The following is a 27,565-nucleotide window of genomic DNA, read 5'->3' as shown; positions in this document are numbered from 1 at the left end:
TCACCTCAAAGATTTTGCCTGCTTTAAAAAACTTCTAGCTTTTGCTACTTCTTCAGTAAGTTTCTTTAAATCATCTCCTTCAAAGTAAGGGAAAACTGGATCCTAAAAATAGAATTAAAATATTCTGCTTTATCATGCAACTACTTATTATTTTCAATGTCTACCAATTTAATTAATTGAGCTAAAGCTCTACACCTCCTTGTCCCTGTCTACTTGCAGAGTCCTTCGAATTACAAGTGGGAGGGGCAGAGCAACTCTGGATTCTCACTAATACTCTTTCCTACCGTGGCAATCACTAAGGCCTCTTAAGGTGTAGCATTAATGTGCTATGTAAGGATTTTACAGTGACAAATGAAACAGAAGATAGTGAGGATAAAAAGGCACAGTAAAAGCTAAAGCTAGCTTAAAAACAGCGTCCAGAGATAGGATGATTTTGCTTCTTTTTCAAAAACTAAGTTGCATTATATACTTCTTTCAAAGGTTAAGCCACCTGGCCAAGGCAGCTTATAGACATACAAAACCAGATATTAGGATTTCTCCTTTTGGTTGCAATATAACATATCTTAAGCTGAGTCCTGTATTACTACTTCTAGTGATTTTTCTTTTTTAAAATGCAGTTTTACTACAGATGAAGATTAAGTTGGAGAGAAACAAAACCAAGCCTAACAAAACCAAACCACTTAACATACATCTTCATCATCAAACCCCTCCATCAACATTCGGTGTGCTGCTAGTTGGCCATCCACATCTCCAAAACTGCAGTGGTAGCGCCCTCCTGTTTGGGACGCAAGCTTCTTCAGAAATTCATTAGCTTCTCTGTTAACAACAAAGCAGTAAGTGACTCATGAAAATTATTTCTCTGAAAGCAGCAACAATTAAAAAAAAAAAAAAAAAAAACAATTTCTAAGCATTCCTCAAAAAGTATGATAACTAAACAAGCAGTTTGGAGGACATGATTATATATTTCGGTATCATTTCTAATCTTCAAGAGCTAATGAAGAATATACTCTACCTAGTTATCATAACCTCCAAAGACAGGTTATTTTTGAACATGAGGTTTAGTGTAATAACAGAATCAAAAAAAAAAAAGAAAACAGGTTGGCAAGGAAAAGGCAGCAATATTTCACACAGGGTAAGAAAGCCAAAAGCTGGGAGACTCCATAAGGGGAAGTAACATTTTTGCATGCCCCATAACTTGTTCTCTTGTCTAAGCCCCTATTGCTTGCCATTGTCCAACATGTCCAATGGCTAATACAGTTGCTATTGTATTCTTATTACAAGTATGCTAAATAACACACTTTTACTGCTGTGTCATTTTAGAGTCCTTTCTAGAGTCCTGAAGCACTAGCATTATAATAGTCTCAATTTAAGACCACAACGGCTGAGTTCTTTAAGACCTGCAACAACTGCTGCATTTTGAGGTGGTGGAATGTACCTTGTAGAAGTGGTCTGTTTGGCTGTCTGCTCCCTGCATCATACAGCCACCATGAAGGTGAATGTAGAAGAGCACACACTTCGTGGTATTGTTGCATGGTCTCCAATTCTGGACCATGCAAAGATCCCTCCAGAAGAGTAACCACCAATGTATTTTCAACCCAGACTCCATCACGGCTGGCACTAACACTTTCCCAGTGCTCCTTATTCCAATTCAGCCTAGTCTATTATTTTTCTGCTGCAGACTAGGGATGCATATCACAACTCCATGTGTGTGAAGGCGGTTCTCTCAAGGACAAGCTGTGGGAGATACAGGCCATGTGGCAATTACCTGTGTCAGAACAGCTTGCCCAGTTCCCACCTGAATGAATGCCTAGCTCAAACCTGTTGTTCAGTGAACTGAGCATATGGCATGCCCTGAGAATGCAGCCCTCTGACAATAAATAAACTAATAATTTTCATGATTGTTTTGATCTTGTATCACATGATTGTTTTGATCAAGTATCACATACCTGTCCGCACAGCTAAATGAAATGGTGTGGATTTTAGTATCTTGTTTTTTTCTCAAACTTTCAATTTCTTTCAAAATCAGACTGCAACTGGTATCTGGTTTTCCATCAGTCAATACATACAGTGCCTCTATGTCTTGGAAACTGAGAGCTTTCTGAAAAGCAGAAAACAAGCTAAAATAATTAGAACATTTATATGAAAAGTAATTCTTTAAAATGAAAACACTATTCCAATGATTTAAGACAGCTGTATATTTACCACTTCATTATGAAAGTTAGTATTGTCTTTTTCTTTTCACCAAATATGAGAGATCAAGGATATAACTTTGTAAAAATAAACAAGTAGATAATTTGTAGCATAAGGCACTTTAATCACAAAAGCAGGGCACCACCAAAAACTGACTCCTTTAAATAAGCTAAATAGCTTCAAGTAAATAGATTCAGTTAACTGTTGTGGGAGTAAAAGATGCTTAATGTCTGAAAATCAGGCTCACTCTAACCCGGCCATTTTATATTATGAAAACTTGCTATGATAATTAGCTCAGTGGACATTTCTGCAATATAAACATGTCTTCTAATTCTACTGCACTTGATTTGCCAAGAATTCCAGAAAATTTATATGAAGATTCTGTAAAGGTATCTAGAACAAGAATCACTCATTTAGGGCACAATTTCTCTACTGATTTAAATTTAAAATCTCATGAAATTGCAAGTTCTTTCAGCCTCTGTTTTAAATTGTTATTACTAGTTAATTTCTACACCAAGAATTTTTATGGAAGAAAAGTTCCTTCACCTGTTACTGAAGTCCAAGAATCACACTCAATGCTCATTTGATTCTAACCACCATTGCTTCTTTAAAATTCATGTTTGGTTCATACCAAATATATCATAACCACAATTGTACACAACCATCATTTTGAGGAATTAGCTATTTTTTCTCTCCATGGCTCCTTAAATGCAAAGATTGATGAAACTATTGACATTTCACATTTTTCCTAAACTCAGTATGAACAATGAACATTGTATTTTTGAGCCTTGTGGGCAGGAACAGTGGCTTAATTCCAGATCCATTTGGTGTTTTGAATACAAGAAGTGTTGTATAGTATGTTTTACCTAAATGTTTTATAGTACATTATCAATCATATGATCAGCACAAGACACTCTTTCTTCTCCAGACTATAGTATATAATTTACTAACCTGTAAAGCCATAAGGATACATGTATTACCATGAGCGTGGAATTTGGACACCCACTGTACAGCATCATGACATGTTTTATCAGTTGCCTCTACAAGATATTCCCTCCAGCTCTCTGTATTTTCTGAAAATCTCAGCAGGTTAAACCTGAGGAGAAAAATGGCCAAAATATTTAAACCTAATCAATACCAATCAATAACAATCTCATTGGATAAGCTAGTTTTGAAACAGAAACAAAACCAAAAAACAAACAACCAAAAACAATCAAGAACCTATTATTGGAATAAGAAAGTGTCAGAAAGTTTAACTCATTCTGCATCAACAGAAAGTCAATTGGAATGCTAAACCCAAACGTTAAACAGCATCAGCCTATGGCAAACATGGCACAAATCTTAGAGCTGAGAATTCCAAGCTGCTTAAAATGAAAAACAAAAAAAAAATCATTTATGCCATGTGCATACTATGCACTAACATACTGTGTTTCAGTACTGATTTTTAGTAATTACTAAATAATCTTATTACATAAGAATAAGTAGTGCAGGTTTCAGCCTGTATCAGTAGTCTATCATACCTGACTTCATTTTTTCTCAGCTGTTCCCAGATAAGGGATGCAAGTTCTTTTGTGATATGTGGCAAATATGGGTCCATGGAACCAGACGTATCAATTAAAACACAGACATTTGCTTCTAAAATGGTACCAAACAATCTTCGGCTTCCTGCACCAGATCATTCAAATGTCGTGTCATTACATAAGCTTATTTTGTTGAACATTAAGATTTTATTGAGCATACAGTAAAACCTTCAGTCTTTAGGAGTTATTCTGGACACACCTCTACATAATAAATTCTAACCTGTGTGGAAACTAAGCAGTTCAAGGGTTAGTGATAGAAAAGTTTTCTGCTATTACAAATCTAGTACTATCAACCATTAATTACTAGCCAATTGTTACAACTTGCATTAAAAATGCGTAGCTCCTACTTTGCAACACAGAAAAAAATGAACTATTTCCTAACAAACATACTTATGAGCAACAGAGGGATCAAAATACTTTTCACCAGCAGCGATGCTAAACTTCTAAATATGGCGTGTTCTTAGTAAAAGAACCAAAAAAGCTATTTTTCGTATGTACATGATTGTGTTTCTTCTGTTGATGGAAAGCTTCTAACACTACAGACATCTACCTTGTATTCATGAACACAATGTGTAAAAATTAAAATTTTGCATCATAGCCATAATTATTTCACTGCAAGCTGGATGTATATCTACTGCATAGGTGTTGAATTCTCTTATAGTCTTATTTTATCATCATAAAAACACTTTTTAAAAACAGTTCAACAAAATAATAAGTTAATTATAACAATAAAACAGAACTTAAATTATTTTGATGACAAACTTACTTTTACCTTTACATTTCTTGTGCAATTACAGTGTACAGACCTTTTTTATGATGACTGTCATAAACTGCACTAAAGAACTTGCTAACTTTGGCCTACCCTGTGTTAGATACTTTGTCTTGCCCTGCTCCTAGTGTTGGACACTAAATGCCAAAGACTTCTAGTGCAAAGGAGTCAAGAGGAAATGATTTGCAATTACGACATTAAGTTATTAAACATGTATTAGAAGGTTAAATAATTAGCACCATCATTTAACCTACCACATTTGGGTTTGAGGTTAACAACTCATGTTAAAGGAGGCAGCTGGCATAACTCAAATTTATTGTTTAAAGCTGTGTGTCAAGCTCACACTTCATTAATATTTTGTCCACAAACAAAGGCTCACTGCTAAAATATACATTTTTTAAAGAAACAGAAAACTTAGTTTCCAATGCATAGTTTGAAACTACAAGCAAACAAATGGAATTTTAGAATTATGCAGTTACAAATCACAGAATAGGCACAATAGCTCTTTGAACCTCATGTCTGAGGTCCACATGTATTCAGAATTAACCTCACTGAAATAGTAGACAAGAAGATTTTATAAATGTTTAAATTCTGTTTTACAATAAAGATGCACAGCACTACCTGACAGAAGCCACTGTATTCTTTGTAGATAGCGTTGCAACACCTTCTCCATTTGTTCAGTGTAGATTTCCAGTTCTTTAGATTGAACCTGCAGATGTTTCACAACCCCCTGGAAAATTCAGTTTGTACAAAAGCATCTTACGTCAACAGGTATGAGCTCTGTGGCTATATATGCAGTATCAGCAACAGAAATCAGGGTGATTAGTTGTTTGCCTTTTTTTTTTTTGTCTTTAACTCTATGAAATAGTGTAAGAAAATTTCTGTGGCTCTGTCACTACTAAATAACTGGTATACCCAAATTAGGAAAGCCTAGTTCTAATCTCAGCCAGGTGCATCGAGCAACAAAATTATATAACATGGCTGGACAGGTGCTTATGTTGCATTCCTTCTGACATTTTTTGTAGATATAATAGACCAATAATACCCTGGACTTAACTTGCTATGTTTCTCTGGTAATTGCACAAACCAAACCAATCAATATCAATTAGTTTCCTAGTTTCCACTCTCATGATATTCCAAAGCCTTACGTACAAAGAAATTTTAAAATTATTATTCATGCTGGATGAGCAGAAGAGTTGCCATACATTCCAAAGATCCCATGTAGTTTGCATTTCAAATATACTAAATATTTTTGTGGTGAACAGAAAGCTAGAGAAAGTCTTCTATTAGCAAGGTGGTTTAGAACAGAAAATAATGGAGGAAAGTGGAAAACACACATTACATTCGCATTCCACAAACACTGATTATCATGTACTATCTTTAGCAAATATAAAACATTTCAGCAATGTAGGTATATGACATCTGCAAAACTTACATTGACTTCTACACTAGGGAAGATAGTGCAGTATTTTGCTGATACTTTCTTGTGCAGAGACTCCACAATTTTCTTTCGGTGAGTACAGCTTGGACCAAACATCAGTCTGGGCAACTCCAGTTTAAGTTTTTTAATACTGTACTTATTCAGCCACTTGTAAGAAAAACAAATGGAGCAATTGTTTTTTTGTAAATATTAAAACTGCTTAAATAACATGTTGTACATAATCACAATTAACACATTCAAATAATTCATGTTAAGAATTCTAAAATGGCTATTTATTGATAAGGAACAAAATACCTCTTTGCTTGAACAGATTTCCTCTTTTTTTGGCAATGTAACAGAAGGAACACTCTTTCTTGTGCACATTGTCTTTGGATACTTTCGGTATACTGTACCTAGCAAGAAAATGAACAAAGTAGTATTGGGAACCTTAGGTTACCTCTTCATAGCCCTTCATACATGACTTCATAGCCCTTTTGAAGTTACATATTGGTAAAACAAAACAAAACAAACAGCCAAACAAAAAGACACCTACTATTTCACACACAGTTTTTCATTTTACAAAAATGGAAAGTTTCTATAAAAAAGTGACTTCTAAAGAAGCCATTTAGCTTTAAAAATTACCTTAAAAAGTAAAATCTTCTATTCACCTAACTCGTGGCATTTTTTCTTAAAACATCTTTGACCAGAAGATCTCAAAGTACTTTACAAAAAACGATTAAAACACTCACTACTATTTGATAAATGAAACTCAATTCCATTCACTATTTAAAGCTCACTGATCATATGTGACTTTGCATCCAAACTGTTTGATAATACAAAGACTGATAATAAAAAGGCTTCACCAATAATATCATGGTAACACATACCCACATTTCTTCCTTTATCAGTATAGAATACTGACACAGAACACTCTGTCTGTTTCCTTGATTTATGTTTTCTTTTATTCTCAGTCTGAGGCCATTTTTTTATTGTTTGTACTACAAATAAAAAAAATACAAATTCTCATTTAATTTAGCAAAGTGTAAAACTGACATGTAACCCAGTTCTTCAGTTCATAACTTCCTATTGCCACAATTATACATACTTAATTTTCTTAGATACTGGTCAAGAAAAATCCATATTATAGAACTAGTCATGCTCATTTCATACAAATGGAACCGTAATCTTTACAACTTATAAATTAGCATCAGGAGGAATGTCACATGGTATAACCTGAAAAGATTAGGGGCTCAGAAGAAGTATAGTATGTATTAGAAAAGCCAGTCGTCGTTGCACACAGTAGCTCATATGCAAATATGAATCCAGATTTGTAAACACTGCTGTTTAGCAATGAATCAATAGATATCAAGGCCCAAATTTAGTGCAAAAATTAAAAACAAAACAAACAACAAGAAAAACACCTCTGCAGATGTTAACAAAGATGCAAAGAACAAAGAGTGGGAAAATTATAAAAATAGGGGAGGAAGGAATTGGACTTTAATTAACCAACAGTGACTGGAATAAATTTAAGAACTGTTCTATACACCAGTAGTAGCTGCAAGAGAGAGCACTGAGGATAACCTGATGTTTGTGTTGGAGTTTTCTTTCATTGCTGGATCATAAAGAGAGCAGCATATTAAGAACAATTGGCTACAACAACACTAACAGAAATATTATATATTGAACTAGTAACATAAATCTCTGAATTGTTGAGCCTTTGATAAGAATGGAGTGTGAATTAAAAACCAAGATAAGTGAGGTTTTAATTGTCTTCAAAGTTATGACAAAAGGGGGGCTCTACTTTCTGCCACACACACATTTCCTGCTACAGGATGAACATTCAATCAAAGAACCTGGAAATAGTTATGTATGTGGGCACTGTTCCTTCCTCTCCCAACCTATATGTAATCTAGATACATTACAACTAAAACTCATACAGAATTATTTCAAAAACAACTCCAATGTCTCCTGTCACTCTGACTACAGGTTAAAATTGCTAATGTTTCTAAAAGTTTAAAATAAAATCTCTCAATTCTAATTTAATACTTTCTTCTAAGCAAAACCCAAACAAACTAAAGACAAAAAGCTCCTAATCCATACAGACCTGGTGGAATTTCTGCTTTTGCACTAGTAGGACGCCATGCCAATACTCTTATGGAAGAAGATTTCTCTGCACTGTGGTTTTCTTTAATATACTACATAAGCATAGATAATAAAAAATAAAAAGTATTTCAACCATATCGTAATTACATAAATTATTAAAAACTGGAACTATCCTTCATAATTAATTCTAATTCTTGTTTCATTCTGTCTCTTCTGACTAGTCAGTAGTAATTTACACTCCCAAGTGGTAAGCACTGGCCAGATTTGCCCACTCTTTCAAAACAGATACATACATGTACATGTACGCTGTCAAAATTAATGAGGAAAGCAACAGCAAAGCCCAAGGGTCTCAGAAGTAGTATAACTCAATGGAAATAAGCACAGGGAGCAGGAAACAAATCCCAAATCCTATTTCTTGCTTTTTATTACCTCTCTGTGTGGCCAAAGACACGCTACTCAACTGCAGCTGTCTCATGTATACATGAACAGGATACCACAAAATTCAGTACTTCCTAGAAGGTCTTGCTAAATAAAAGTAACTTGGTAAAACACATTTCTGCTTTGCCTTTGCTTGTATTAAACACTAATTTTTTAAGGTCAGAGGAGGAATTATTTAGATAATTGTAGATACTACAGTATTGTTTAATTACTACAATTCTATTTAATTAGCAGGATTTATTAAGATGTACTTGTCTGTTTATGTAGCACCTTGAATGCAAATTAAAATGTAAATTCAGAGTAGTATCACTGTACTGTTTTTACTTCCTTCAAATTTTCAGCTTAAGCACTTCTTTCACAAAGACCAGCATGAGCTGGGCAGAGTCATTAATTAAAACAGACAATCTTAAAAATAAGACTTTGAAGAATTTCAAACCATTCTAGCCAGGCTCAGAGCTGTGGGTTTTGGAGATAGCAGCTTCTGTGACTTTCTTTTCTCTTTTGTCACAAGCATGCTTGAGCTTGCTTCTGGTACAAATGGGTTAGCAGACTGATTTCCTGAACGTTGCTTTAAGGATTCCACTAAGAATGCACACTGAAATGGAAGTTCACACTGTTCAGTAATTCATATACATGAAATTTAAGTAAATGACATTTCAAGGACAGACACCCTGTGTTTATTATTTTTATAGTAAATAATACAAATAGAAAAAGTACTAATCTGGTAATGCTTAACGCCTCTAACTTCTTTGTACTGTGTTTGCTCAAACACACAGGAGGAAAAACCTCTGTGGTCTGAGCAAACATTCTAATAGAAAATGCAATGCTATATGCATCAAAACCAGAACAAATAGGAGGAAGATGAACCTAATACATTCAACTATTAAACTATAATATCAAATATGTCAAGATCCTATTAAATATCCATTAACTTTTCTTTAAAAACAGAACCAAACAAAACAACAACAGATTTTTGTCTCAGACTTGCATTCAACAAATTGCTATGACCTCTAGACAGATAATCTCACTGTGTATACCTTTCTCATCACACTTTTATAAGAAACAGCTGTCATAATGCCAGTCTGGCTGCACCACCTCAGCAAATGTGTTGGATAACTTTAGAAAAAGTACATTTAATATTGAGAGAGGTTGTCTAGTTCTACACCTTTAGTACACTTTTGTGCCAATAACGCAATAACACTCCCTCTGCTGTGCTTTGTAGGAGTAAATGAACAATTAATTCTACTTGAGAAGAACTCATCATAGGGCTAGCCACAAAGATGAGAATTGCTTCAGTCGTCAACTCCTTGTATTTGCTAGGAAACCACAGACAGTCCAACATCATTCACTGCAGTGCTACTGTATAACTGCTTTCTACTCCATGTTGGCTCTACAGTGACAATTCTCACATTCTAGAGCATTCCTCCCCATCTTACAAGGGTTTTCATTTTGTCCAATCTTCTGCAATGACAGCTACACGAACACTGTGGATTTTTTTTCTGAAGAAAAACAGAATTTAAAAAGATATATAATTCATACCTTTTGGGAGTAGTTGTTTGCTTTTTCAATTTCAGACACAATAACAGTGATATCATCACTTTCAAAAATACCTGATAACCAAATATATGCTAATCAGCATTTTAAAATGTTATATATATAAAGTATACAACAATTTGTAGAACATGTCAAATATCAATGAAAAGAACCAGAAAGCCTTCTTTTCCAGTAGGTCCAGGCAGTTTGGACCTACTACATTAGTAAATACATTTTAATTGTATACCTTAAAATATCTAGCAGAAAATAGTGAATTTTAATAGAAAAAAACAAATTCCTGCATTAATGATGCATTATAATATTCTGCAAGACAGCTAAAAGCCTTAATCAAACTAAGACCTGTTTATATCTCAATACTACTGTAGTATTATCACATCCTAAAAACTAAACAACTTGTTTGGGGGAAAATACATTAATGTATATTATTTGCTTAATGAAAAAGAACTAAGTGCTGGCTTTCTTTTTCACATACCTGCTTCTCCAAACCAATGAAATCTCCCATTGGCTGCATGTACTATTTCTTTAAAAGCGATGGCAGTTTCAGTTGGGTTAGCATAGCGGGCTGGAATAATCCCACTGGAGTCAACATCTTCCATTACACTGAACAGACAGACATGAAGCTGCAAATCAAAACCTCTGCAAGCCTCAGCCATATAGGTACTGATTAAGTGCTGCAAAGCAAAAAAAAAAAAAATAAAAATCAGTAGCAACCCTGTACCTCAGATGAGCTTCCATCTATTCCACTGTTTTCTGAACTGATGAACAAACAGTGCCCAGCATGTGCAATTCAGTGCAGGAATACACCCTGAGTAGCTGAATGCATCCTTAAATCATGTATATATGCAAAAGCTAATGCTGTTATTACTAGTGACAACACCAACTGCACTGCTGCAGCCAAGAATTGAGTTGGGGTAGTTATAAGAATCAAAACCACAAGGTGATGGTCTTCAAGCTACCCATGCACTGTAGCAAAGAAGTAGGGATGGAAATTATTCATTTGGACTTTCTGTATGCATCTGTCATTCTCTTGTTTTCTCCATAGGCTTTTAACAATTTCTTGTGTTTGCCCAGAATTTCCAGAAGTTTAGTAACAAAGGCAAGACAGGCCTACGGTACACACATAGTTAAGCCAATTGGACTACTCTGAGTTCCAAAGTTCTAGGCAGTGCAAGTGGCTCAACAGCAACAGAGCACACACACTGTGAAAATACAACCAAACAGCTGACTATTGTTATTAAAAATAGAAGCTGTTTCTATATAGTGTACTATGAAATTTCACTGTAAAATTATCTGTGGCTTTTATATCATTTTATCATAAGGAAATGATATAATACAAAAATCTGAGTGGGCTTCTTCAAATTAAGAAATATGCAGTGAAATGATAGCCACAGCTGGAGTGAGACAAAGAGCTTAAAAACACTTCTAGAGTTTTCTGATTCACATACTATTAATAGTTACTACCTCCAACACATAAATAGTGACTGCAGAAAGAAGGGTCTGAGATACCAACATTTGTGCTGGCTTAGATAAGTAAAGAAGTATTCCACCAACAAGCTATAGTAAGTAGCCAAAAAAAAAAAGAAAAAAAAAGATAAATACAGTTGAGATTAATTCTGATAGGAACTTTCAGAAGAGCTGTAAAACCTGTGATGATACTTACTGTTTCCTGATCAGGTATTCCAGTAGTCAAGAGGTAAAGTCCTTGTGATTTGTGTTTATCTTTATATTTGAAGTTTACTTCAACAGCTTGCCTGAGAGCACTCATGAAATTTCTACTCCCTCTGCATTGCAAGCTCAACACCCACCTAAGAATAAGTTTACAGTTCAAAGAATTAATCTAGAAAAGCTTTTGTTTCTGCATAAAGCAGTAAGAAAACTAAGAATCTTTACTAACACTGCTCTGGAGTCTGAAATTTTTGACAATGACATCCAGTAAAACCAGATTATACAAGGATCCAAATCACTTGTTCTAGTTTCTGTATTAGAACCATGACAAAGTAGTTTTTAAGATAAGATTCGAAGCACAGAGATGAAGACAAAATGTAAGAGAAGAACTGACAGGAATAAAAGAAAACCACAGATGTATAATGAAATCACTGAAGATATAATTCCACAGAGAAATGTGGGATTTGGTTCCAGTGTATGAGGGGAAAAACATGGTTTAAATTCCAGATCTCAACTGAATTTGAAATAGTTTTAAATTCTTCATGTAACCTGTGCATTTCTTAAAAACTTCTCTAGTCATGTACATAGGTATTCTGGATACACATGAAATACAAAGTCACTAGGACATACTGAACTTTATGACACTGCTTTCACAACAAACCATCATAAACAATCACTGTAGAACAGTTCATGTCAAATTATTTTTGTGATATGGTAAACATGACAATTTTCTAAACTGTTTGCAATACCAATTAATTATGTTTCTCTGTTACATCTGTTTTATGATATCTATGTTCACTTAATTCAGAAGTATAAGAAAGTTATTTCATCCTACCTCCAAGCTTTTTGTAAGTTTTCTGGTTGAGAAGGAACTAGTTCCAGCTGCCAAGGCACAATGTCACTCCCAAATCTTTTACAGAAATATAATAGCAATTAATTTTCATAGAACAAAGAAAAGGATTGAATAAATTCTTAAAAAAATAATAATAATGGTTTGGGTTATTAAGAGGTAAAATTTTCTGTTTCAAATCATTTAGTTATTCCAATTTATCCATCACTCAGGGGTTGTCAGAATTTCAAAGCAGCAGGCCAGATTGCATTTTTCTTTCTTGAACAGGATGCTAATGAGCTAGTAAAAGTTCAGAAGAAGACAGAAAGGCTTGCAATTAAAAAAAAAAAAAAAAAAAAGAACACCCACAAAACCAAACACCCCCAATACCCCAAACCAGTAACACTGAGACGCTGCCTTCATTACTCTGCTCTCCTCTCCTACCAAATTTGGAACTCCACGAGTTGTTGTCTCTTTTTTACCTGTTATTCAGGAACCTGCCCAGCTGCTGTTCAGCAGTTGTGCCATATATTTCTCACTACCAACATGAGTATGGATTTTTAGTACTATTAAACAGTAAAGAAGTGTTGGAGTTACTGTAAAATTTAAAGGGCACTCTCAATAATACTGAGACACTTCCAAAACCCTCATCCAGTAAAAGTTTCTGCCATGTGAATTGATACTGTTGTTATGAACAAAATAACAGAAAGAGAATTTGATTCAATCAGTTTCCGTGCCCCCCCACCCCCCGCAAATGATTTTTAATTACTAATTTGGTCTCTGTACATCTGGTCCATAAATCTATTCAATAAAGTTATATCAGTGTTCCTCTCGCAATTACTTCATCATAAAATCTGAAATACTACCAGTAATCTAAAACATGCCCATTAGTAATGAGTCTATCAGCATCCTTCTTTCATTGCAAAGTATTTTAAAAGACAGTCTTAAGTAGCTGCTTACGCTATAATATTGAAGTAATCCTTATCTGACATTTGTTCCTCAAGTAAAAGTCGCAAATAATGTTGGATATGGATGATGTACATAGAGTTTGTCGCTGATATATCAACAAGTATAACCACCCTGTGTAAGAAACATGTTATTCGTCAAAAGAACTTAATTACATTTTTTAAATCTTCACTGCACTCTTTAGCTCACCAAGAAAAGCATCTTCTAGCTATGTATAAAAATAAAGACGATCTATGTAAGAAAAAATAACCTGCAGAACATCAGGTGAGTTTTTTTTTAAAAACAATAACAAAAAAATTTGTCTTCCTTAAGCTGTACAGTAATCAGGGTACTGGCACATGTAGTGCTATATTGGCTGTTGAACCCTGAACAGCTCCTCTTTCTTCTCTGTAATTGAATATCCAGAACATGGCTGAAACATGTGGGTGTTATCCAACAAGAAGAGTTGTTGGATAGTTCATTTTTCTTTCTCCAACCATCATTCAACAAACATATAATATCATTCCAAAGATAAATGGAATGTTTTCTCCCAGTAATTCCATGATAGACAGGCTGCTCAGGTATCGACTGATTGATGTTATCTGGTACACGTTACCTATTTTGAAGAAAAGTGTTAATGATGATCACCTTCAGTATGGTCACATATGAGATTGTGCTTGTAAACACAATGCAGGATGGTCAGTGTTAACAGACAGGAGATACCTTGGGAGCAGTGGTTATGAAAAGAATCACAGATGTGATAGACAGTCAGTGGGACAAGAGTTCCCAACACAATACAATCACCAGATGGACCAGAAGGGCTAATTCAGTCCTTAATGAATGAATGAGGAGATCTCTAGTAACAGAGGCCTCAGCTATCTTGTCTGAAATTTCATATTCAAAGTTTGTAAACCAAACAATAAGAGCATTTATGCAACTGATGTTGGATGGGAGACCTCTGGTAAAGACTCAGACACAATGTAAATAAAAATAAATGTTGTTATTATTATTGAGGATGATCCTCAAACAAAGTTAGGTACAGATCTCAAAACACATTCAGAGAAAACTCTTTTTTTTTTTTTTTTTTTTTAATTGGTATATCTACACTGACATTTGTCATCTGGCACTTGAATGCACCTTACTAAGTGGTGGAGGCAGAAGGTATTTGGCAAGTTGAAATTCATTTTCTGATAAGAATCCATAAGAGGATGTGAAGAAATACTCTGGTATAAATACTAATAGCATGGGTTGAAACCTGATGTAAAAACTACATTTGTCCAGAAACAGCAGTTTCTGTTTGTACATGTGTGTGATTTAAGACAGAAGATGTCCCTAGATAACTCAAATTTAAGAGCCTCATCCTGTTTCTTGGAAATTGCACAGTTTTCTTAACTGACAATCATTGGATTCAGTAAATTCACTACATTATTAAATACAAGAGTATCAGCATCAGTTGTCAAACATGGATTGCTTGCACTGGTTGTATCTGCAATTACCACTTCTGCATATGATTTTTTTCTGCCCTGCAGTGCTCACTTACACAAAAAGGAAAGGTTGACAAATGAGAATTATCACCAATATACAGAATACAACTGTCAGAATACCATACCTCTTTTCATAAACACTTCCCCATATTCTTCTGCTAGCAACGGACAGCCAGTTGATTCGTTTTTCATAGATTCTTACCATTTTGGCAAGGAGTTTCTGTGAATAAATATAGAAAGCTTACGATTTCTTCAACAGCATTTTAAGTAGTTTGTTAACAGATCATTTCAACTAAAAACATATAATTCTTTAACACAATATCAATTTGAAGACATTAGGGCAGTTTAACCAAACTCTACAGAGTATGAACTTTTCAAGCATATGCATGCACTACATGCATGAGGTCAAATCAATCTAGAAAAGGACATGAAATTCAGAAAACAACTACAACATAGCACTGTTTTGGTGCACAAAATACGAATATCTACCAGGAATCAAAAAATCAGATGCTGCTTTCACGTCAGCCAGTTAGACTTTACAGTCAGACCACAAAATGGAGTTCTACAGATTTCTTATCCCTCCTCCCTTTTAAAGGAATATTTGTCCTGCCTGGCAGCATTCTCATAGCCCTTCCTCAGCAGAGTAGTATGGAAGAGAGCAAAGAGAAAAGAACAAACCACTATATAACATCTTGACTACCAATATCCCCAGGCAGCTTCTATTTCATTAAACTTCTACTCTCTGATACTCTGCATTCTTACCAAGGAGGAAATGCTCAAGAATCACTACTGCCTGTAAGAATTCCATCTGCCTTCACTGTGTTACCTGTATATATAATCTCCACTTCTTCCACACTCACAGGAGTACTCAAAGATCTTCAATATCCCATACAGTGTAAAAGTTCTCCTGGCATGACAGTAGTTTTAAGACTACCTATACAGTAATATTGTCAGTGGCAAATATCTAAAAATCCTAATCTAAATCTAAAACTCCCTAACCTAATAATGTTCTTAATTCATATACAAGCTTGAACAGAAAACTCTAGTAACGGCCTTGGTATCCTCTTGAAGAAAGTCTGGCAACTGCCAACCAGGCTGAAGGCAAATGCAAAACTGGATAAGTTTGTGCAGCCAGTTCAGAAACTTAAGGTGAATGTGAGGGATGTCGGAAAACAATGTGTAATGCAGCTGGAAGGAGGCAGAAGGAAAATAGTAAGAAGACATGTTAGAGCATTGTCTTAGACATCAATCTTATCTGTTCTTCAGACTGAACACAATTCCAGTTGTGCTTAACACAAATGAAGAACACCTTTTGGAATAAAGAGCTGCTCTAACCTGAGGCAATGCAATCAGTAATTAAATATTTGGTGTCATTCTAGAGGGAAGCTTTAGAAGAGAGCTTCACAAACAGTGCTGTACATGGTGTCGCTGGTGAATTCAATAAGAACAGGGAAATTCCTGATTAAATCTTGTTTGCCGCTATAAATGCCTTTGTGCATAATTTTTCATACCATGCAACAACTTTTATTTCATGTAACAATCATCCACACTTGCTGCTACAGTACTTCCTAGAATGCTCTTCTTGTATGCCTCGAGTCCTTCGTGGCCTAGCCAGTAACAATTAGCCATTCTTTTTCATAAGACTTGTTTGACCTCCAAAGAGATAAAATAGAAATTTATTTTTTAATGATTAAACTAAGATAAAATGGGATAGTTTTGTTAAAGCAAGGAAGAGTCCTCTATTCCACTATATCCTTTCAATGTACAGGTTAAAAGATTCATATATACGGTATGGGTAAAATAATGTAAATACACCCTTATACACAAATCACAAAATGCACGTTGCTATATTTATGAGTAATAAATAAATTATGAGTTCACTGATGAACTTCTTCTCTCACTTACCCTTCTTCCTCACTACATCAAGCTAGGTCCCAAATCCAGCCAGATGGCTGCAGACTCTCATGGACAGCTGTCTGCATGTGAATCCCTGCAGTACTTATGTATCATGAAAATTCACATGAAATAATTAGATAGTAATCCAGCCCTGATGAAGCCATGTCACTACAGACAACTCACCTGATAGTTGTATAATACTGGCAGGTCAACATGGATATTTTTCACAGTTCCATCATGCCATTCAAACTGCATCATCACTTTCTAGAAAGATAAATAATATTTTACATGTTTACAGAAACCTATAGGCTGCACTAGCATGGAATTCCTTCCTGGGTTATTTTTGAGAATAATATAAGCATCTGGTTTGAATACACAACTCCAATTTCAGTTAAAGCCTGCAGGATTTCATTATCTCATAAAGCACCAATTTAGTTGGAAAAATGTAGCAGTACAAAGAAAAAAAAAAAAAAAAAGAAGAAACAGGTCCCCATCACTTGCCTCATGCAGAGTTGATGATACTGTTTTTTGAAGAATTGGTACAAATTCTTCCACAGGAGAGAAAGCACTGGGAGCCAAAACTTGATAAAGGTTTAACTTCTTAGCTATAGCAAGGAACAAAGACATTAAATAAAACATGTTTTCCATCTTTAATTCCTGTTTCATACCTGTTAAGCTTTCCTTTCTGTGCTACCTTTCAATCCATTTGTCTTTAACCAGTCTGTTGAAGTTTCGGCCAGGAAGCATGGTGTTTGAATAACTAATGGTCCTTCATGCTTTGGAGGCTTTGGTAGGAAGCTGGAAGTTGCTGTATTTGCAAATTCTGTGGAAACCTAAAATGGATTTTAAGAAAAACTCTTACAAGTTTTAGTATACTTTTTTCTCCACCTTAATCCTAAATATCCAGCATAGAATATTTGTTTTACTTATGCTCACTGGAGTGCTGAGATCTCAATAATCAAAATACTTCAAAAATTGCTACCATTGGTTCTCCAACAAATAGGTTTTGTGGAACAGTGCTCCATTAAATTGACTGTATTGGCCACAATGCAAAAATCAGCAGGGGAAATGAAAACATCATGGTCATATGTACTGGCTGGAAAATAGCCAGTTGTTTCTCTAAGACAAGGCAGAAAAAGATCTTCGTTGTACACACACCAAATCATTCTCCATTTCCTACTCATCCAAGCATAGAGTCAAAATGAAACACATTCTACTTCCATTCACACCAATGGAAACAAGTCAACAAACTCCTGTGAGACATTATAACTCTTACTTAAAAATGGGTAAGAGACCTTGCTTTTATGAGTGGATGGAAGTTTGTGGAGATGCTTTTTCATACAGAAGGCTTGACTAGTAAGTTTCTGAAATGATGTGCTTTTATTTGGGGATATAGGATCTTCTAAGTTTTTTCTAGATAACTTCTGTTCCCTGTTTAGTCTATATGGTCTTTAGTAATTATGAGGTTGGAAGAGAGATAAGTCTATGCACTTTCACTATATACACCCAAAAGGCAGGATGAGAGGGAACAGAGCTAGAAATATTATTCACAGACGACACGTATGCCTCCAACCTGGAGGCATAGAGACATACAAGGGCACCTGATGGAAAATTTCACTCCCTATTTAAAAGTAAACGTCCACTTCACACAATTGCTTTCACACAGTAGTGACAGAGTAGTGATAGAGACTATTTGTTGATATAAAAATTCCTCCACAGCCATAGATTTGTAGAACAGTGCTGCCAAATTTTTAGCATGAAAGATTGTCAATCATATGTGAACTCAGCAAATTTCTAAAATTCGAGGCTTACGGATGTGCAAAGATGAGAGTAAGGCAAAAGAGAGATGCATATTTCCATTTAAGACCATCTGCCCAGGGTCAAAGAAAAATACAAATAAATAACCTATCAAAACAAAACAGAACTAGAAATTCACCAAACACTCCATAAAAAGAGGAAAAATCACAGGAGATTCTTTTACTTTCTCATCCAAAGTTCATCAAGAGCACTTTGAATTTATTTTATTGAAGAAAAGACATTTTGGAGAACATCTAGCAAAATGGCTCCTTTGCTAGTTTTGGCCTTATTTTGCTCTTCCAATGGATGGCCAAAATACAATATCCAGGCTTTACTTATCACAATATCCAAGTAATCACATTCATTTTTTTTTAATATTGTGAATGCTAAGAAATTCTACCTCTAATACTTCAAAGTACATTTGAAAACAAAATATATACACATACATCTGCTATTCTACTGGTAAGTGAGCCACCAATTCGCCTTTGAAAATTTTGTTTGATACTCTTGAGCAGATCCTTAGCCTTCTGGCATTCTTGAAGTAGCAGATAAAGATCACTACTATCAGAAATCTGTATATATGAAAAAAAGGGGGAGAAAATAAGTTAACTGCTATTCAAATACCAGCTAAGCACAGCTTTCTTATTTGATGGATATGCATTCATATAAGACTGCCTGGCATTGCAGAATAGAACATAAATGTACCCAACACACTACATATAGAAGTTATTCAAAAAAATATATAATTTGATTATTGTTTTGAGTCAGTGTACAATAAATTCATCACTAGTTTCATCTTATTCATCAGCTTTGAGTCAGTGAGAAGTATTTGCAATTTACAAAAACACTTTTAGTCACAGAAAGAATTAACCACAGGTTTATTGACCACATCCTCAGCACTTGTCAGACCAAGAACTTTAGAACCAGGTATTGCCATAAACTTCTATGAAGATGATAAGTAGTTTACCTTCTAAGAGTAAAGAATCATCAAATAGATGGGAGAAAAATCCTTTACCTCTCTGGCTGTCACCTACCTCCCCCTTTGAAGAGTAGCAATGATAACGGCCTCTTACATGTTCTGCAAGGTTCTTTAGAACTGCCTACATATATAAACAGGAAGAAAAATAATTACTCCAATTTGGTAATCTCTTTTGATAACATGGGTTGTTAGTATTCAATTCTCAACTAGAGATAGAGAAGAAATCTTTTAAGATACATGTAGCAAGAAAGCCAAAGAAGTAAGATGTTTCCATTGTTTTTTAAAATAGGAGATGTTTTCACTTCTACTTTAAGAGCATGGCTGAAAAACTCAGTAAAGACATTTACAAAACAGGTAATAAGGGGCAATTTCATTCAGTGTGTTTATTAATAAGTTTATTCGTTGCATTAAAATGCCAGTTACTTCCTGTGAAGGCAGGCTTGTGCTAGTCAGATCAAAAGTATATCACTGAAGTCAAGAAGTATAAATATTAGGCTCTGCTTCCCCAGCCCACATTTACTTCTAAATTGTATGCTGTTTTTCCACATCATGGTTTTGTACGAACCAAGATGAATAAACAGATGCTCCAAACAAGTTACTTCATTTGTGCAAATCTGCTCTGAAGAAAATACAACTCTACATCAGGAAGTCTTTAATGAGTAGTTTAGCATCTCCACAAAGTATATGAGAGAAGACATTGCAGCTGGATAGGAAATAAATGAAAGGACACCGGAGGAAGTGAGTATCAACACAATTACTTACAAGAGCAGCAGGACTGCTGCAATCATATATAACAACATGAGCCAGAAGTTTTCTCCCCAGCATACATTGCTGAGCATAGTCAGCCAGTATTTCCAAAGGCTGATCAGTGCTGATGTTGATAAATAAATAAACAAGGAGGAAAAAAAGAAAAAGATCTTAGCAATGACAGCAATCAAACAGTGTGGGGGGAAAGGCCATACTGTAGAAGAAAGGGAAGACAACAGTAAGGAGAAAGAAATTTGACCTCCCCTTCCCCTTTCAACAATTACTGAGGTACAACTACTGGAGTTTGAGTCTGTCCTGAAAGTCTGAATGTTAATAAGAGCACTAGGATTCTGTTTTGCTTCATAATGACCTGTGGATGAAGTGAGTTCTAAGTTGTTCATTGCTAGCCATGGAAGCTAAAAATCAGGAATTATGTTTTTGCCCCTTCAACAAACTTCAATAGAAAAGTCTTCAACACAGATGTTCAAGTGTATTTACTTAAGTGTATGTCCACTGCTTTCCAAAGGCACCAAATAAAGCAAAACTTTTGCTTTGTGATTAGAATTTACTGACCCCCACAGCTTTCATTCCTGGAATTTTGGTGGCTCTCCATGGCTCATAAAAGGCTTTCCTTCCAGCTACATTTCTGCCAGGGACAGAAATTACTGAAATTTTCACTTGTACATACTATAAACTTCTGCTTTTTGTTCAAAGCAGACCCAAGCAAAACTTGGAACCTTTTAAATGAGCACTTTGTATTCAATAAATTAGCTGAAATGTAATCTCAATAAACTCTTAAATATCCAACTTGCCAAGCTTACACCATCCCTTTTTTGCACTTTTAAAATGAATACAATATATAAATACAGAGTACAGTAAAAATCCCAGAGCCCTTACTGCAGCCTTTTTCTTGTATCATGGTAAGGCAAGTTTTCAAATGACAACAGTAGAACTGAAGAATTCAGTCCATAATTTATCTAATCTCAGCAGGGCTTGTTGACTGGTTTGTTGTAATCAATCACACATTTCAAGTTTTCCACCAGCACCACTAAGACCACAGAGTGAAGACTGCCTTCCAAAGTTTAATGCTATTTTACAGCAAAATCTAGCTACTCATCTAATCTTCCCAGAAATGTGGACCCTTTCAGTTAGATCCACTGAAGAATTTTTATTGATGTAACACTAGAGCTAACAAACGCTCGCAAGATTACTGCATTAGCTGATCTGCAAATGAAAACAGTGACTTTACAGTAGAAGAGATCAGATTTATAAATAGCAAAAGTGGGAAGAATTATTAAAGAAATTCAGTGGTACCAACTTAAAAGATGTAAGACTTGAAACTTAAATTTTCTATTTATTTTTGTATCAAGTTCATATTCTTGTACTGATTCTGTTAAAACTGGTTGTTAGAACAAATAATGGACTTACCAGCTTCCTACAATAATAACCAGAGAATTCAGCTTTTTCATTGTAAGGACATGTTTTAAGGCTTTCAGTAAATTGCAGCCTCCACCAGGGGCCAGCTGCTGTACCCACTGTCTTGCTTCATGTAGCCTATAGGAGAGAAAAAAAAAAAAAAAGAATATGCACACTCTATCTGCAGATACTGAATAAAATGGACCATGAAGATTACTATAAACCACAGGGGCTGCTAAGATATTTTATATATGAACAATCAGTGTGAAATCACTAACTGCACTTAAAATTCATTTTTTTTTCCCTCTTACGAATCACAACAGGCACAAGATGATGAACAGTAATTATTATCTCCAGGAGATTGCTTTAATTACACGAAGACATTGTCTGAAACACCTTTATTTTATAGAGAAACTAAATTACTTACACATGAACATTGATGGGTTTTGGACTCTCCCACAGAGGTGAAATTTCTGTACCAAATGAGAGGCAATACAATTGCTTCTTATAACACAGCTGTTCATCTATTAAACACTAATGAATACAAAGTTTATTAATACATTACTATCCATGCTGCTACTAGTAGTTATTATGTAAAAGAATAAAAACAGAAATTTACTAAGAGTAGTTGCAGTAATGTTTTCAGCTCTCGCAGAGAAAAGCTTCTACAGGAAGTCATACAGATTAAAGTATTTCCTAAGGAGTACTCAAACAAAACCTGCAAACTTATGATAAACTAGCCAATTTGTTAATGAAGGCAGGGAATACTTGTTCTACTGGTATTTTTTTCTCTTCAGTTGATGTCCATATAAAATAGAACATACTGATCTAGAAGGGGCATGTTCACCCACCAATAAATTACAGAAAATGTTGAATATAATATATTCATGGATAGGGCTAAACAACAGATCAGGCATTAGGGCTAAGCCAACCAAATTTGAGTTTTCTTAAAGCAGCTTTATTTAAAATGCACAAGTGAAAAATGCAGAAAATACAAATCAATTTTAAATAATTTCTGATTGCAGTACATGAAGTTCTACAGACAAAGTTTCAAAATTAGAGTAAAACAGCTACATGATACATTCCTTACTGTAAAACATTTATAAAAGAAAAAGGCACAATAAAGGATAAGTTTGTTTGGGGACTTTGGGAAGCAATTAACTCACCAAATTTTTGACCAAAATTGTGATGTGCATCTTGTTTCGACAAAACATACAGGCATAAAAAACCTACATTTAATATACATAGCTTTGTGTACATCTTGGTTCTCACTCTGAAGTTGTTTCTGTTAGTCAAGTTTAGAATGTTAGAGAATGCTGGTACAAGCACTGAGAAACTTATAAAAATTGATATTATTATTATAGTAGGCAATGTCTAGATCCAAACAAACTCCAGTAACAAAACCTGTAATTCCAAAGACATTTAAAAAATACTTCTTACTACAGAAAAGTTCCACTGTATTATACTCTATGAATTCAAGCAGATTTTTCCTCCCCTTAGTTCTTTACCTGTAGTTATTCCGAGGCTTGATTATCATGTTACAATAGCCAAAGTCTGCTTTGCTATTACTTACCAAAAGGTCTTTCTGAAAATCCAGTAGTCGAGGTCTGTAGTTCATATCAGACACATCAACCACAAGTCCAACTTTGGTACCTTTTACAAGGCCAAACACCTTCAACAAGAAAAGTCACTGTAAATACTAAGCTTACCTAAAGTTCAAAAATGTTTCTGTTTGTTCTGTACAATGCCATGGTAAATTCAAATACTACGTATTTACTTTCAGTTTAGGCTCTCTAGCACAAAAATGAGACAGTGACAAAGACAAGAAAACAGGAGAGGACTACCGCCTCACAGTTTATCCTTATCAGTGAGTCACATTGCCTCCCTTCCAAGACAATGTATTCATCGTTTGGGACAATAAAATCACAACTTCGTGTATAGCTTCTTGGTCAGGTTAAATCAAGCCATGTTGTGGAAGCTGGATTTTGGGATGCTGCTCATTTCCCTGTCCTCTCTGAGAGGGAGTTATGTCTTTACCCATTTTTGACCATTAGAACTGCTAGGCACAGTAAGTGATTAACCAGCAACAGAGGGCCCACTTGACTGAAAGACAGCTGCGTTCCAGTCAGAAGTTAAGCTCCCCTTTGTCTGCTTCTGTTTAAGTGGCACTGAGAGGCCCCGATTAAGATTGCTAAAAAAAACGATCAAATCTAGAAAGCAAAAAACTCACATACCAATGAAAGATCACCAAAAGTAATAAATTGTCAAGATAAGGAGCGCTGCATATAACGTGAAGCAGTAAATAATGAAAATACATAACCTTTCTGGAGGCCACTTTTTACTAGCATTCAAAGGTTAATTTATTCTTTAATACTATAAAGAGTTCCCTTCTAAAAATATCCTGCAAAGTTAAAGTTACCTTTCTGCTGTCCTTCAACAGCCACTGAATTCGCTGCTGATAAAGTTCAATCACCCTGACAAAAGGCATAGCACAGCTTTAGCCAAGACATTTTTTTGCATTCTGTATCAATGTAGTATTGCACAATCTGTCTTTATCATGTCCTTTTTCTTGCAGATGCAAAATCACGTTTTAAAAATACTGTTTTCAGCATTTATATAAATAGTGGTTGCAGGGCTAACCATTTAAATACCTCTTCCCCTTAAATTGTTTAATTGACTAACTAGCTGGCTGAAAAAATGGATCACTGAAATGTTTTCTTCTCAGTTTTATTATTTATTTATTTATGTATTTATTTATTTTTCTACTGAGAGGAAGGAGAGGCGTGTTCACCATGTGTATGCATGAAGAAAAAAAAGTTCAGGCAAAATTGAGCTAGTTCATCACACATAGCTTATTGCCAGGAGATATATTTAATGTAAACTACACAATTGTTTAAATTGTTTAAGACACTCATGAAATACAACTTTGTGATTGGAAGGCAGCACATTCACTGAAGTTTTGGACTAGTTGCAGCACAACTTTCAACAATTTAATTTTAAAATAGGTATAAACTGAGGTAAAACAAAATACTTGCTGTCCCCAAACATTGCTTTATGTTAACCAACTTATTTTTAACACCCAGTGCTTTGTTTTTACTGTTTGGAGGTTTTAATCAGCACTTCAAAGTAGGAAAAAATCTTTGCCTTGAAACATGAAAGCTACTTTTTTTAACCAGATTTGCTGAGACTTTGTTTAGATGGCAGAGTACTGAAAAGGGACCTTCTGAAGATTCTGGATCTTCATGGCTGACATGGTGAGGTATGCTGAAGTAACAGCACTTCTAGGAACAGTCTAACAAATATTGTGAAGACCAGCAAAATTATTACTGTACAGATTATTGAACCTATTCATTAAATGTCTTCCTCAGTTTAAGTTTTCTTCATTTTATACATTTAAAATTCATTTGGTAGTTAACAGTTTTCTATATATCTGCTATACAGGCTTTTTCCCTCCTGGTTCCAATTCAAACTACTTTCAACATTCCATTCCTTGAACAGAAAACCGAGCAATACTGTCTTTTGTAACTGGACACATGATTTGAAACTACTGTAAGTTGCAATAAACACAACTCACATATATTAGTATTACCTGCAAAAAAACAATTCATTATCTGCCTTACAAAAATCAGCTTATTGCTTCATTTCAAAACTTGGTTGATAGGCATCTTCCCCTTCTCAAATAAAAAACCTCAGCTATACTGACACATAATCATCGCCTGCCTTGAATCTCGACAGAAAGGATTTAATACTGATTTAATTCACAGAGATTACAAATTAGGATTGAAGAAAGCATTTGTAAACACCTAAAGAAGGACAGGGATATGGTATCATTTAGTATCAAAATTATCAACAAGATCAAAACTTACTCAGAAAGTCTGGACTCAAAATCGGTAACAGTCTCCTCTGTAAACTCTACCTCTTCAACACCGTTTCTTGAATCCCTGGAACACTATGCATAATTAGCATCAGAGACACACACAAATCAGGACTAATTAAAGGGCAACATTATACTTACGAAATAACATTGCCTTCTTTCATCAGATGTTTTAATGTTAATTTCAAGGATTCTAAACTGTAGTTTCTTAGCCATTCTTCTGTGGTTTGTACCTTTTCTGACTGTATTTTCTTCATTTCAACTTTCTATAGATCAATTAAGAAAAAAATAAATGCAGTATAAAAAATGAAATGTGCTGTTCAAATGCAACAAACATCTAAGTCCCAAGAATGGCTGCTGTGAGGCTGTACATATTCAAAAACAATGTAATTTTAGGTACTGCTACATAGCTACATTCAACAACCAGTAAATTTTAGGACAGGGGATAGAAAAAAATACTCTGCAGTTGGGATAGACCTACTAACTTATTTGTATGAAATGTACACTAAGAAAAATAGTGCTGGAAAGCTCAGTATTATCAGCATGACTGAGTCAACATAGTCCAATATAATGCAGTTAGTACACTATCTTGAATTTGGGATACAAAGTAAAAAAAGGTTTCAGAATACTCCAGATAGAGAGCTAAAGGAAAGAAAGAGAGAGCTTAGTTTGGAGGAGGTAAAAAGGAAGACAACAAATAGTTCAGTAAAAGAAATAAAATAATATACCCCTGTGATTAACAAGAAAGGGAGAAAAATAAAGCATCTCCAACACTTGCCTCACAGATTCTGAAGGGGTATATACTGTATTCCATTTTTCTAAAGAAAAACACAGCAGCAATTTCCAATTTACTTTTATCATTTTGCCTGACCTGTTCACATACTGATTTATCTCTGCAGAAAAACTTTATGTGGATTCATGACTTTTGTGATTTTATCTATCACATTATCTGTATATATATATGCCAATATATTTAAGGAGACTTATCAGTTGTATGTCAGCTTATTTATTCCACACTCTGTATTTACAGTGCGTGTGTTACTTCTCTAGTTGCTCCATTTAGCAGGAAAACTTGCCTACCAGGAGATCTTGTGTCTCGTTAATATGCATTACCAGCAATCCATTGTCCGGTCCTAGATCAGACAGAGTAAAATCTTGCCATGGTGGATGATCACTCTGTACACTGGATTTTGTGGTCACACTACAAGACAATGAATTTTATGGGATGACTTAATTGCCAAGAATATTCCTGTACTGTCAAATAAAATTTTTAATGAGGGAAGTGTTTTTATATTTTGCCATTTGTTTACACACTCCATTTGGTATCTGATAAGTGTTTTGGAGGGACATATTGCATAGTTTATACAAGCTACAGTTATTTACTTTATATATACTTATGAAGTCCCAATAGAATTTTGTAACAGTACCCTTACCCAACTTTTTCCAAAAACTGATCATTGTCCAGCAATTGTGCCGTTTTCCTGACATGTGTATCCATTATATGAACAGACTTAGCCTTCAAAAAAAAAGTGACAAGTGACAGTATTACAGCAAACTGCTTAAAATATACTATTCACAAAAACATTAAAATTGACATCAACTTTTATATGATAATTACATTGCATGTAGGACATCAGAAAATTAAAAAGCAGTTGCAAAGAGGAGTTACAATTAACCATCTATAGAAAATGCATTTAGAAATTACTCTGGAATAGTTATTTGTTCAGGGACTTTATGAAGCTAATTATATATATGCACAGCTGCTGGGAGATAAGTGACAGAGCTCAAGCAGAAAAAAATTACCAAAAGCAAAATCCAGGGCTCTGAGGGTGAGCGTGAGCTGCAGGGACAAGGGGCAAGGAGTGGGCTGTGAGGCACA

The 27,565-nt window shown here is 34.8% G+C and overlaps 1 protein-coding gene across 1 annotated transcript; it reads right to left on the bottom strand.

Annotated features, from left to right (window-relative positions):
* Positions 1-27,184, bottom strand: VWA3A (von Willebrand factor A domain containing 3A; the record flags this gene model as incomplete). Its single annotated transcript, XM_084296311.1, has 31 exons — positions 1-102; positions 690-816; positions 1,947-2,098; positions 3,142-3,286; positions 3,711-3,855; positions 5,161-5,269; positions 5,975-6,127; positions 6,275-6,372; positions 6,847-6,957; positions 8,064-8,154; positions 8,937-9,095; positions 10,040-10,110; positions 10,527-10,725; positions 11,715-11,859; positions 12,555-12,629; positions 13,509-13,628; positions 15,103-15,197; positions 17,057-17,133; positions 17,371-17,478; positions 17,568-17,706; positions 19,117-19,242; positions 19,705-19,770; positions 20,412-20,520; positions 21,825-21,950; positions 22,240-22,346; positions 23,386-23,484; positions 24,232-24,286; positions 25,679-25,753; positions 25,828-25,952; positions 26,767-26,887; positions 27,120-27,184. The coding sequence occupies 31 exons, from the start codon at positions 27,182-27,184 to the stop codon at positions 1-3; spliced, it is 3,495 nt and encodes a 1,164-aa protein (XP_084152437.1).
* Between the last annotated feature and the right edge of the window lie 381 nt (positions 27,185-27,565).

The sequence above is a fragment of the Netta rufina genome (assembly GCF_964035555.1).
Source record: "Netta rufina genome assembly, chromosome: 15".
NCBI classification, from domain to species: domain Eukaryota; kingdom Metazoa; phylum Chordata; class Aves; order Anseriformes; family Anatidae; genus Netta; species Netta rufina.
Note: the sequence above shows the minus strand (reverse complement) of the source record. Positions and strands in the feature narration are given on the sequence as shown.